General features: G+C 45.2%; 1 protein-coding gene across 1 annotated transcript; it reads left to right on the top strand.

The window, feature by feature from the left end:
• The first annotated feature begins 7,929 nt into the window (after window positions 1-7,929).
• Window positions 7,930-13,634, top strand: ftr84 (finTRIM family, member 84). Its single transcript, XM_030352691.1, has 7 exons — window positions 7,930-9,108; window positions 9,400-9,495; window positions 10,448-10,681; window positions 10,993-11,149; window positions 11,676-11,732; window positions 12,368-12,421; window positions 12,704-13,634. The coding sequence occupies exons 1-7, from the start codon at window positions 8,506-8,508 to the stop codon at window positions 13,243-13,245; spliced, it is 1,743 nt and encodes a 580-aa protein (XP_030208551.1). The 5' UTR covers window positions 7,930-8,505; the 3' UTR covers window positions 13,246-13,634.
• Window positions 13,635-14,007: the final 373 nt, after the last annotated feature.

Raw genomic sequence — 14,007 nt, 5'->3', positions numbered from 1 at the left:
GGAAGAGTGATTGTGTGAGGGGATCGAGAGAGAAGGAGAGACAGAGAGAGACAGAGAGAGAGAGAGAGAGAGAGAGAGAGAGAGAGAGACAGGGGAGGGTATGCAGGGCGCTTGGATTATTCGTTCTGAATGCATGCATGCGTGCTATTGTGTGTGTGTGTGTGTGTGTGTGTGTGTGTGTCTGCCTCTTCCTTTCCATTTATGGAGAGCTGCGTGTTAGTGTGTGTCTCTTCACACCAAGTGCTTTTGACAGGCACACAGTGTGTGTGTATGTGTGTGTGTTTCTTAATGTACCCACATGCGAATGACTTTCACTCTGTGTGGGTGGTTTAGGTATTCAGCCCGCAAGTTGTGTGTGTGTGTGTGTGTGTGTGTGTGCATGCGTGTGTGTGCGAGACACTCTGTGGCAGACAAAAACAAACATCCACTCATCCCAACCTCTGCACACGTATACCGCCCACTCGCACATAGACACAGACACCGACCAAGACACATCCGCACGCGCACATATACCAGACGCGTACGCATAGACACATGTGGGACGCGCGCGTATAAACGCACACGCATAGACGGGCGCAGTGGTCTGCAGCGCGGCATGCGATGCGTCTGGTGTATCAAAGCCTGGAGGCAGAGCGGCCATGTTGCGGAGCCTGAATCATCCTGAGCGGCACGGTTACCATTTTGGACGGCACACAATTATCTCCCAGACTCCCTGACGCACACACACGCTCCACTCACCGCTCACCACGTCTCTCCCTCTCCTCCTATTGTTCCTGCTTTCATTGTCGTACGTTTTTTTTTCATTTGTCGTTTCTCGTTTGTTTGCTGTAGCTGTGCTGGACTAGGCCCATTCTGGTGGTTTAATCCCCCCCCCCCCCCCCCCCCCCCCCTCTGTTTGCATTCCGTCTACCTCTTGCCTCTTTCTGTCTGTCCCCTCCTGTCTTCCACTCTTCTTGTTTGTCTCTCACCTCCACTCCACTCATCCTCCCCTCTCTCCCTCCACTCAGGAACGCTCTGTACTTTGGAGCTTCAGCTTTTGTTTTTTTGGTCTCTTCGTTTCTTCTACTTTTCTTGTCCTCCTTTCCACCCCTTTCTTTTTTTAACCCCCCCCCCCCCTCTTACTGACTCTCTTCTGCTGTACCTTGGCGCCTCCCATCTTCGCTAAGTCACATGTCTCTGCCGTGTGTGTGTGTGTGTGTGTGTGTGTGTGTGTGTGTGTGTGCGCGCGGCACGTTTGTATTGTGAGCCGGAGAAGGGGCCCGTCTTTGTGCATCCATCCTTATCGAGGGGACGGCTGGCTAAACAGTGGTGCACATTGCGTCTGTCGTGTCGCTAACGGAGGACGGCCGACCGTCGATTCCCTGCCGGTGTCCTGCATTCCTAAAACATGATCCTGACCACAGCCAATCGGAGGGCTGCCAGACGCCCCGCCAGACCGCCCAATCAGCGGCGCGAGTTTCTAGGCTTGGAACAGTAGAGAGGAGCTTGTTAAAGAGTCCCCGAGCCGTCAGAGCATTGCAGCACTCTGATGTAGAGCGAGATCAAACACAGCGCTCACAAAGAGATGGAGAGACTCAGGCAGACAGAGGGAGAGAGAGAGAGAGAGAGAGAGAGAGAGACTGGGGGGGAGGGAGGGAGGCAAAGGGAGAGGAATGTATAGGGATGAGAGGCACAGGGAGGGAGGGAGAGAGAGGGGTGGCAGTGACTCTGCTTGGCTCGGGTGCCTCGGAGACAAACATCATGGGATTGTTTGTTTATATAGTGGGGGCTGTGCAGAGGGGAGGGGTGTGACTGGAGAAATGTCACCTCATTGCCTGGATTCCCTGTACCCTTCCCCTAGGAGAATTGTGAACCGCGTTAAGGACATTTGAAATGAGACTGGAGGTTTTTTTATTTCACTGTAGAGTTTCAGGGTTTTCAAACCAGTCCCAGGAATGATACGGTATAATTGATTTTTCGGTACAAATATGTGACAAGACGTCTGCTGGTGAAAGCTTGCATACATTTCCTAAAATGGATGCTCTTCCCCCACACGCCCACCCTGCAGCCCAGTGAGTTTACATTGTGTGTGTTTTTAAACGGAGAGCAGGATGACTTTGGGACACTTCAGAGTCTCAATGGTGTGGAGACTGACCAAAACTTTCCTAGACTAATGTGGCACTAATTTCAATCAATGTTGTTCTTTAAAAAAATGCAATCACGGTGTTGTATGTAATCATTACTTCGTAAAACTTAAGATGCCATATTACTATTATAAGTGTGGTGGGTCCTCCAGAGCATAGCAGAATTTACGGGCTGCATCGAATTCTCTGCGGTGGTACATGTAAGTGAGGATAAAACCCACTGGAATCCAACTTGAGACAATTGGCGCCATCTGTCGCACAACAGTGGTAATGCAATTGTGCTTGGAAATTTGCTTGAGTGTCGTTTGTCATCCACACTAAAGGTGCTGTCCCATTGGTCGCTTGTTCATGACCAATCAAATGAATACAGTTTGGATGCTAGGACAATGTTTGAGACAAGTATGGAATTTAGTATTTTAGTTTTTCCCCTGATCGAGCAGACGAGATGTTAGTATGTTGTTAAACGACATCCATGATGGACTTCTCGTCTCGGTTTGAAACCGAACCCCCCCCCCCCCCCCCCACCATTCATATTTTGACATTTTCCTTTATATTTCTTCTAATGTGCGTTTTGTTACTGCTGTTTGCCTTCCTGTATAGCGGCTTTTGCCTGAGCACAGTTTTTATCGGTAAAGGTTGAAGCGGAAGAGGGCTAGATTGTGTTTCTAGAGGACCTTTTATATACCATATTGGGAACTTATTGGCAACATACGTTTTTATGTTTTGTTGTTTTACAACCTCCAACCTTTGTTGGAGGTTGCCTGTTATCTTTTGAGAATTTCGTTTTTTATTTTTGTGTTCATATTTTTTACAATTGAACTAGTGTACTGTAGTCTTTTGAGAAGTTATTTTTTAAGAAAATTCTACTAATAATTCCTCATTAACACCTGTAACTAGAGTTGCCAAGTCATGTAGATTAAAGTTTTAAATGGAGAAAAAAAAGAAACTGAAAAGGAGAGAGGAGGTATAAAGTAGTGTAGAAGAGAGAGAACTACATATTTTTGCATAGTGATTGTGAATTACTGACAGGGGAAGGGGTGGGGCAGTTAACTGCTGGACCAGAGGGTTAATTGTTAATTGGTTAATTGGCTAACCAATTAATATATATTGGTTGGTTAAATGTTCTTCTGCATCTTTGTTATTGTGATGTGTGTAACTATGGGAACCAAGCGACCTAGACGGAGGGTGACTGATTGGTCCAAACATGAGAAACACTGTCAGGTTCACTTTGCAAACAAGACACGCTGTGTCTGAATGTCTGTTAAAAGTATCTATCCCACGGGACACAGTATTATCCCTGTCATTTCCGTTGCCCTTTGGGGATACGTCTTGCTCGTCCAACACATTTCCATTAGAAACAAACATTGAGTTTTACCTTTACTTGACCTGGTCCTTGATGGACCAGCTTAGCCTTTTTTGAGTATAAGCTATTGTTGGTTGAATCTGATCATTGTGACTGTCCCAACTGCCATCTGGTGGCCAGGTTGGTGTATTGCTACACATATAGCGGGTGGCATGTGCGGTATCTGCGGATGACCAACAGGTGGCAGTATACCTCAGTAGCAGTGATGCCAAACAATTAAAGCTATTATATAAGTTATAATCAAGTCTCGATCACTGTATTCAACCAAGCACCTTAGGGCCAGAACATAAGAGAGTTCTGCTCCACATTTTTACAATATATGACAAAAAAAATTACATGCACACACCGTGGGATGAGAATGCCAAATATGAGTCGGTGGATTTATAACTGATTTACAAAAAAAACGAATCTTGAAAAATATCCTTAGCTGGGCAGTGTTTCAAGTGTGTTGGCTTCTCAAAACATCGCCCTCCTCTCCGTCTGCCGGTAGGGCAGCTCTTGCTTCCGCCCATCATTTGGTCGCCCACGCCACAGGGAACAGTGACACGGAGGGGGTTGACGTGATGATTTAATCAAAATGAATAACGTTCAAAGAAGCACCTTGTCGGTGAGTTCCCGCTGGCCTGGAAGAGAGGCCGCGGGTCCGAGCCTCTGCACCTTTCTGAGCATGCTCCCCAAACGTCACTTCCTGTGTGTGGTAGGCGTGCCAGGTGATGTGTGAGGGGTGGTGTTGTTGGTGGTTGGGAGGGGTGTAAAGTTCAGTCTGAATCAAATTTGTGGGATTTTTTATAAAACTCATTTTTATGATCTTTCTGTATGTCATTTTTATTTCTCCCTCTTGCGTCGGTGTTTGAAAGAAAGTACTGAATAATGTTGGGGGGGACAGACCTTCACCTCCTCTCTCCCTTCCTGGCAGTTACTGTGTGAGGGGGAGGGGGGTAGGGGTCGGTGTCTCCACATGGGGCCCCTCCCCCTCGGTGAAGGTGCTATGTAGGAGCTGGCCGTTTGACCGGCCCCCCGGGACAGGTTTTTAAAGGCAATTAGTTTGGATTATAATGGGGATCTTAAACGATTTGGAAATGGCCAAAGAAATGACCGGAAACTTTTACTTCTACTACCACCACCGCCCGTTGATTTGGTATTAGACGTTATACCATATATCGTCGGCTGTCACCGTTCTACTGCATGTACCTTGTCAGTTATTTTTTCTTGTTTTTTTAAACCTCCACCAAATGTATTCTAACATGGATACTGAGAGGGAAAAGAGGGCGGGGGGGGGGGGGGGGGGGTATTCACTTGGAATGTTATATGTCTTGGAAAGCGATCAAAACACTGGTGGGAGGATGTTTGTTTCGTTATTGTAAAGGAGGTTAAATTCGCTGATGCAACCAAATCGACAATTCCTCAACTGGCTGGATGCCAAGTGGTGCAAAGGCAGATTTTTTTGTTTCTTTATTTTCTTGATCTCTTGTCAGCCACTTCCCCCCCATGCCCGGAAACCTTCATGGCTGTATTTTGTCTTGTTTCTTTTTATATATTTTTTTTATATCTGCTATTCTGTGGTCTAACATTTCCCTGCTCTTTTATAGTCCCACACACCAGAGACAAACGACACACACAGACCTCTGAAATATAAATATATATAAATGCATATATGAATATATTTGTACACACACACACACATGCGCTGTCGTCCCTCCATATGGACAAAGCATCCGGGTGTGTGTGTGTGTTTTTCCGCTGATGCAGTTTTAAAAGAACTTAAAAATATAAAAACAAAGTACCAGTTACCTCGGGAGCTCTCAGCCATAGCATTACATTACTGACCACACAGGCAGGCGCTAGGCTACCAGCTAGCTTCTACGCGGCTATGGGAAAAGGAAGCTAGACTAGCTGCTAAAGGCTAGGGGTCGGGAGGGGGGGAGGGGGGGGTGGAAGGGCTTCTAGGGCCGGTGTGTGGCTGACTTTGCGCAGATGCATATCGGTTCGCTTTCAGGAACGATACCTGGGGAGGCGCTTTGCATCTCCAACCAAACACACGGAAACTATATCAGTTGCAGGGTATTTGACGGCAGTCTGTCAGGACACTCGTTACCTCAGATAATAAACGGTCCAGGGGTTTTACATATCACCTAGGCAACCATGAATGACTTTTACTTTCCTTGTCTCTGGTGTGGTAGGGCCAACTCCTCGGCAGAAATCCATTTGGTTTGTCCCCCCCCTCCCCCTCCTACTACTACCGTACTACTACTCCTTGTTTTCCACTATAAATATATAAATATCTAAACTGTACATGAATACATAGAAAGCACTATCGAGGTTTGATTGTTAGATGTGCACTCGCAGCATGAGCTTTTATTCTCACCATCTATTATTCCTTCATAACTCGGAAAAAGAAAGAATTACATCTTTTTGGACAAAAAAAGTATATAATATCCAGAATGCAGTAGCCTCATACTGATGTCAAAGAATATTGCCCACCCCTCTGTCCCTCCCCCCCGATCCACCCTGACCCCTCCCCGTGCCCCGGCCCACCTGCCCCACCCCTTCCAATGTACATGCCAGTGCCCCCTCCCCGTTCCATGTGTTCCAAGTGCCAATAACTATGTGAATCCTTAACTGTGACCCAGTAATAAAGATAATTGCACATTAAAACTACTGTAAAGATACAAGGAAAACAGACTGAGAAAAAATAAGGAGAAAAAAATCTGAATATCTTAATAAAAAGGTTTGTAACAAAGATTACACGTGTTTCTGTGTCTTTATTGTTTGTCCGTGTTGGGGTTCATGCCATGCTTCAAATGTGCTCAACTAGGAGTGTGTATGATTGAACACATCTGAAATGTTGGCTCAGTATAAATGAAATATAGATGGGTCCGAAACAATGCAATATCTAGGTCTACAAAGAAATGTTTAGGTTAGATGTAAAACAATTATTTTCACAATAGGAATTACCATGGTAAAAATAAAGTATATTTGTGTCCCTAAAAAAGGCCCACATAAATGAATGTGGCTACACGTTCTAAAAAAAAAAAGGGCAGAATGAGCTGGAATGCACATGGGGACATTTCGTGATGAGAAGTAGAATATTTAGGGATTATCTAAAGGGGTGCAATTTAGGCTAAAAGGAGGGTCTAATGTGACCGTAAACCACGGGGCATATGGGGTAAGAGTTTAGGGTTTGGTTATAGTGTTAGGAACTCTCTAAACTTGGCTTGATTTCGTAGGGGAATAGATGTGGAACATACTGTTTATTGACTTCCATCCTGAAAGTAAAGTGTAACCAACACGTAAAATGAATTTTGGATGGGGTTCCAATTTGAATAGTTAAAGTTTAAACATTACCTATTTTGTAAAATCATAATTTAGCCTTTAGGGCTCGGGTCTAATTTGTGGAGTTTGAGGGTGTGGTTTTTGTTTTTTGGGCTAGGTTTCCGAATGTTTTTTTCGTTTTTTTGGGCAGGGTTTCCTACTAGAGTTAGGTTTCAAGGTAAGGTGTTTGCTACTAGGGTTCAATAGGGTTGTGGTTTCCTTTTAATGGATTAAGGGTTAAGTACTTGGTTGAGGATTTCCTATTAGGGTCAGGTTTTGGCTTTTGTTAGTGGTTCTAGGGATTGGTATTAGGGTTAGGTTTGTTATTAGGTTCAGGTTTTAGGGTTTTCTTTGGGTTTAGGGTTTGGTACTAGGGTTAGGGTTGTTATTAGGTTGAGGTTTGGTTTTGGTTCTAGGGTTTGTTACTAGGGTGACGGTTTCCTATGAGGGTCAGGTTTAAGGGTTTGGTTAGAGTTGGGGTTTCCTATTAGGGTAAGGTGTTAGGGATTTGTTTTGTTTGATGAGTTGGGGTTTCCTCTTAGGTTCAGGTTTTAGGGTTTGGTTAGGGTTATGGGTTCACATTTCTTTGGGTTGAGTTGTGGGGTTTGGTTACCATTCTATAGGTTTAGGGTTAGGGTTTCTATTGGTGGGATTTTCAGGTTTGGTTTTCGCTTCTGGAGTTCTCTAACCCTAACTCTCAACCAAACCGCCCTAAAGTTGAGATTCAAGAGGTATTATTTGAGAGTGACTTGAAAGCTCTTGTGAGCTATATCGCTCTTTCACTCTCTCCCTCTTACTTGAATTTAACCCAACTCTAACCCTCAACCCGACATGCTAACCAAACTAGTGTATGGGTGGAGACAACATCCCCTTCCCTTGACCTTTGACCGTACCAAGGTATGTGCCCAGTTACCCACATGGCCGTGTGTTTACACAAGGAGTGAGCGTCCAGCAACCCATATAATGGAGTGTTTACAGAGTGTGTGTGTGTGTGTGTGTGTGTGTGTGTCCAGGTACCCACATGTTGACAGTGTCCTCTGCTTTGTTCCCAGGGGAAACAGGAACGTCCCGACATCACCATGACAACCCATGAGAGTAAGCGCCACAGAGAAACGCAAGCAGAAGTTGATCTTGACCTGTCACAATGTCAGCGTCAGCCAAGCGAGAAGAGAGTCGAGGATGCATGATGTCTCAGCCCATGTGGGACTCGACGATAGGTTGGGAACCCAACCAACAATCCCCGGCCCTGGATAATCAAGCGTTGTTCATTAGGCCGCTGGGCAAAAGTTCCTATTTGTCCGAGCACGCACGAACGCACACACGCACGCACGCGGGACATTTATATTCCTGCACGGTAAGCACGCGTCAGCGTGTTATCCAAGTCGGATTCAGTAAAACCTGTTTTTGTGGGAATGAGTGCCTGGTGCTTACAGTAACAACACAGTGTTTGTTGTTAAATACAAGCCCAGCCCGCTCCTCAACATTTCACTTAAAGACCACGCAGGCTGTGAGCTGCTCCATTACAGCGGGACACACCTGGAATTTATCCGTTCAATAGAACAGATATGGGAAATACAAAGTATAATAACAGTTGACACTTAGTGAACAATAACTGCTGCAACTAACAGTCACCTATTTTTCTTTTCTTTTTTATTGTCTCCTTTCTTTCGTTTGTTTTTTTTATCTCGCGGGGGGACTTCCTCCACGATGAACGCCATCATGGCTGAGTCCGGCGGCTACCCGATGCCCCCGGCCCCCTACTGCTGCCCGCTGTGTCTGGACGACCCCCGGGACCCGGTCACCCTCCCCTGCGGAGACACCAACTGCTGTCTGGAGTGCGTCAACATCTACTGGGATCAGCTGGACCACGTCGGCGTGTACAGCTGCCCGCAGTGCCGCGCCACCTTCACGCCGCGCCCCGCGCTCCGGCGCCACGTGCCCGAAGTGCAACGGGTTCAGGAGCCACGTCGTAGCCCGCCGGCGATCACGGCGCCCTTCCCGCACATGCAGCGCGACGTGCTCTGCGACTTCTGCGTGGGCCCGCGCAACAAGGCGATCAAGTCGTGCTTGATGTGCCTGGCGTACTACTGCGAGACGCACGTGAAGCCGCACTACGAGTCCGCCACCTTCAAGCGGCACAAGCTGGTGGACGAGACGGGCCACCTGGACCGGAAGATCTGCCCCCAGCACGAGAAGGGTCTGGAGCTCTTCTGCCGCACCGACCAGATGTGCATCTGCGTGCTGTGCACCGTGCGCGAGCACCGGGGACACAACATCATCTCCGCGGAGGAGGAGCGCGCTGATAAACAGGTGAGCCCGGCCACGACCAGGACTTCCTGCTGGGAATGTTTGATGTGCAATGGGGCTGCTTGGAAATAAATTCAGAGGAACGTAAAGCGGAGGGGGAATGTTAAATCCACAAAAAATAAACATAAATATTTTATTGAACACATCTGCCAAATCAGCTCATAAAGGGAATACCGTTATTTCCTTAGCAATTCTGCGATTGGGGATCATTTGTATTTGTTTGTATTATTTATTGATAAATGGACAACAGGAAGTTGTAATTGTGTTTACTCTTCCTATCTTGTGTGCCTGTAGAAAGTTCTGGTGGGCACCCAGTCCGAGGTCCAGTACATCATCCAGGACAGGATGAAGGAGCTGCAGGAACTGCGACACAACGTGGACCGTCTTAAAGTAGACATTTCAACAGCTTATAATACAATACAAATTCACACTCTGTCAATAATGTAGTGTTCATAAATGGTTGACCTCTACTAGAATGATTATGTTACGTAGTGTGTTTATCTACTTTTAATTTTTATACTGTCCTTTACTTCTGCTGTGGGACCCACACATGGTAACACTTAACAATAAGGCTACCAATTCATTCTTACAGTTAAACATGCATTAACATTAGTGTTGGGAGCAGCAAGGGAAGGACCGGACGGGAGCCCAGGTTAGGCAGTTATACCAAGCTATCGTGCCCCTTGCACCGCACGACTGCGAGAGTGGCCTTTATTAACACTCACAGAAACACAACACATATCAACAAACCAATTTAACGTCTCAGTGGCGGTGTCGGATCTCCCAACCACACAACTACACCGACGCCTAGGCACACCGAAACCATTGCACCCCACACAATGTCACTGCCGCAAAGGACCAAGGGCCAATAGTCTAAACCTCCCAGGATCCCTTGCAGCAAACTGAACACGGTGACCACGCCCACGGTCGCTACATTAGTTAATGCAGTTAAAAGCATTAAATAACATTTTTTTTACAGTTAATCAACAGTTAACTAGTGGTCTAGTCATAATTTACTAATGTTCTTAATTTGTACTAATGTTGTTAATTTGTTGTTACTTTGTACTTGTACTATTATCTACAAATCAATACCTTGGGTTAAATGAAAACCATAAGTTAATTATTACTAGCCTATAAGTTAACTGTTTATTAACTGTTAGGTAAACATTAGTTAATGCTTTCTACAGCATTAACAACGTTAATTCATGGTTTGTTATTTTACCCTTATTGTAAAGTGATACCATTATGGTATGTGCAAAATGCTCAAGTCAAATATCGAAGTCAATTATGAACAAAATCCACACTTCAAGCTCTCCCTCTTCCTACGGCTCCGGCTCTCCAGAGCTGTGCTCAGCGCGCGCAATCAGACAGCGACAAGAGCTTCCACGAGATGCAGCAGGCGGTGGACCGCTGGCACGGGGAGCTGAAGCAGCTGATCCAGGCCAACATGCAGGCGGCCATGTCCCAGGCCGAGGGCTACGTGGAGCGGCTGGAGCACGAGATCTCAGAGCTGCAGCGCCGCGACGCAGAGCTCCGACTGATCCTGGAGACCGAGGACAACATCCACTTCCTGCAGGTAGGAACAACCAGGCGGGCTAGGTGTGGGGTGAATGCACCAATGCATTCCCAGTGTGTACAGTGCACACACAAAGGCCAACCCAGCCTCTATGTGTTTAATCACCACGTATTGCACCGTCATTCTGATAAAAACAAGATAGTATTGCATATTACAAACCTTCTAGGTATAAAATATAAAAGCTTTAGAATAAACCAAATCTATACATACCTTTTTAAATATAATTATTTTAGAAATAAATAAATCATCACCAAAATCTTGATAATAGTAACTATTAAAAGCAGCAAATGATGTGAATGGTTGTGGAGCAGAACTTCCAGTCGCTTTGTGTGCGACCGGAGCCCATGGTGCCCAAGGTGCTCATCAACCCCCAGTTCGCCTTCGAGGAGATGAGCAAGACGGCTGCGGACATGAAGGAGCACCTGGACGACATCTGCAAGACGGAGCTCAGCAAGATCTCCAAGACAGGTGGCCGCTCCTAACATTGAAGAGTCTAGGTTCAGGATTCAAGATGTAGCTTTTAGATTCTAGACTCAAGATGTAGTATTTAGATTCTAGTCTTTATACCACAGATACTATAGGGTATATAGCATATAACCTTATTTCTGATTACAGTTTAATGCATTTTTCACGACGGACAATTTGACTGGAACTACTTAGCAGGTTGTTTTTTTGCGTTTAAGATATTAAGTGATTTCTTGCCAATGATCCATGGCTGCCTTTGTGAAGGTCGGCACACATCGAATAATCGATTATTCGTTCATACCACCCACTGATTATTCGACCATAAAAAATTGGAGTTATTCACATCCCTAATGTCTGGACAACATATCCTGACATTTGTACTCTGAAATACTCAAGTAAAAATACTATCACCCTTCTATATTCTACAAAGGAAATGTAAAAACATGAGAAAAGACAAAAGTTCAGTGGTTAAAAACAATCAAATTAAATGTTTGTTGCAGTGGTTTAACAGTGTGTATTCTTACTACAGTAAGTGAAACACCTGTGTACATTCTCCTGCCCCGGAACGGAGACAAGCGAAACAAAGGTAAGTCTATCGGCAAGATGAATCATAATACCCTTATCTTAGGGATGTCCGATATTGGCTTTTTTGCCGATATCCGATATGCGATATTGTCCAACTCTAAATTTTCGATTCCGATATCAGCCGATACCGATGTCGATATTTGGGTTATTTTTCCTCAAACCTAATTTAGGTAACATTACATATCTCCTGTTGTGGAATTAACACAACATGCTTAATGTTATTGTGATGCCCCACTGGATGCATTCTTGAATGCAACAAGGCTTTCCAAATGTTAACATTGTCTGTGCAAAATAAAAAAAATACTTCAACTTAATTTAAGGGAAAAGTGCCATGTTTATTTTTTATTTTTTTTTTATCGGTTTTAAGGCAAAAAAAATCCGATACCGATATTGACAGGTATTACATTTTTATGCTAATATCGGGCCGATAATATCGGACATCTCTATCTATATATTTTTTGTAATATATATATATATATATATATATATATATATATATACACAAATACTCATAGTTATATATAAAGTATTTTTACTATATATATGTATTTTAATTAATTATAACACATCTCTTTTTTCTCTCAAATTCCTGCTAAATATGGTAGTTGTTAAAACCGGATGATTCTCTTTGTTCAGTCCCATCCAGGCTGGACCTCCAGGAGCCCAAGAGCAGAGCGGACTTCCTCAGATGTGTGTTTACTTACCATCTTTACTCATTGACAATTCCTTCACTCTCCGTTCATGTGCATTCATCTGCACAAGATAAAAGAATGGCAATACATTTATCGATGAAAATATGAAGCACAAAATAATGGTTAGGCAATAAAGGAAGCAGGAAAAAGGTAGTGCAAAAAAATGTGGGCATAAAATGTGAAAATAAATAGTGCATACATAATTGTAAAGTGGGTCATGATGCTAGCGATATACTGAATTGTAGAGTATAAATAACAACAAACTATATCTATGTGCTAGACACCAGCAAGATGACCCTTGACCCCAACTCGGCCTACAAGGAGCTGGTTCTGTCAGAAGGGAACCAGCGGGTGACCCGGAGGAAGGCGGGTCAGCTCCTCCCGGACCACCCGGACCGCTTCGACGGCTTCTCTCAGGTGCTGTGCCGCGAGGCCCTGTCCGGCTCCCGCTTCTACTGGGAGGCCGAGTGGACCGGGGAGTTCTCCGTGGGCGTGGCCTACAAGAGCATCAGCCGCAAGGGCAAGAACTCCCACAGCCTGCTGGGCTACAACGACAGGTCCTGGAGCCTGCTGTGCTCCGACGGGGGCTACTCGGCCTGGCACAACCAGAGGGACCAGGACCTGCCGGCCGCGGCCCGGGCCACGCGGATCGGCGTGTTCCTGGACTACGCGGGCCACAGCCTGGCCTTCTACTCTGTGTCGGACACCATGGTGCTGCTGCACCGGTTCAAGGCCAACTTCTCAGAGCCGTTGTACGCCGGCTTCGGCGTGGGTTCGTCGGTCAGCCTGGTCCATCTGAAGCCCGCCTCGTTACCCTACTGATAATAATAATAATACATTTGATTTTTATAACTCAAGGATGCTATACAATGTGGGCAAGAACATTGAAAACAAAATAACTCAATCAAAAACAGCGAGACGAGCAGACAAACAGGAGGGGGAGTCAGCACGTTTGAGGAGGTGAGTTTTGAGCGATAGGGTGGCACGCTAAGTGGGGATAACATTCCATCTGATCCCTCCTATGACCCAAATATAATATGCATTTATGATATGATGTATATAAATATATATATGTGTGTGTGTTATTGTCATAGCCTCTTATCAGCCACCGCGGGTCAACAACAATGATTATTTAACAAAAGATGTATGTGTTCAGATATTTTTGTAATCGAAATGAAAGGAAATCTAAAAAAATAAATGTGTACAAATTGCTTGTGGGTGTGGGTGTGGTGTGCATGCTACCAAGTTGAATAGAAAAACACACAACACAGAAAAGTTCAAAGTCAATGGTGATTTATTTAGGGGGTAATAACATCCAGGGGGGATGGTGGGAGAGGTTAACTACTTAAAAGAACAAGCCTTAATCAGTGCTTTGTCCAGTGTCAAGGGGTCGTCGCAAAAAGGGTTCTCATCTAAAGCAGTCGGTACACGTGGGGTAATCAGACGGTCCAGGTGACAACAGGTAAATTCTATTTGGTCTCCCTCGTCAGCGGTACAGAACTCCCAGAAGATCACACAGATGCTTTCTGTAGTTTGCTAGCCTTCCATATGGCTCAAAGATCCTCCGGCTTACCTTAAGGGAGG

The sequence above is a fragment of the Gadus morhua genome, chromosome 3 (assembly GCF_902167405.1).
Source record: "Gadus morhua chromosome 3, gadMor3.0, whole genome shotgun sequence".
Taxonomy (NCBI): domain Eukaryota; kingdom Metazoa; phylum Chordata; class Actinopteri; order Gadiformes; family Gadidae; genus Gadus; species Gadus morhua.
The sequence above is the reverse complement of the archived record's forward strand: the minus strand, read 5'-3'. Positions and strand labels throughout refer to the sequence as shown.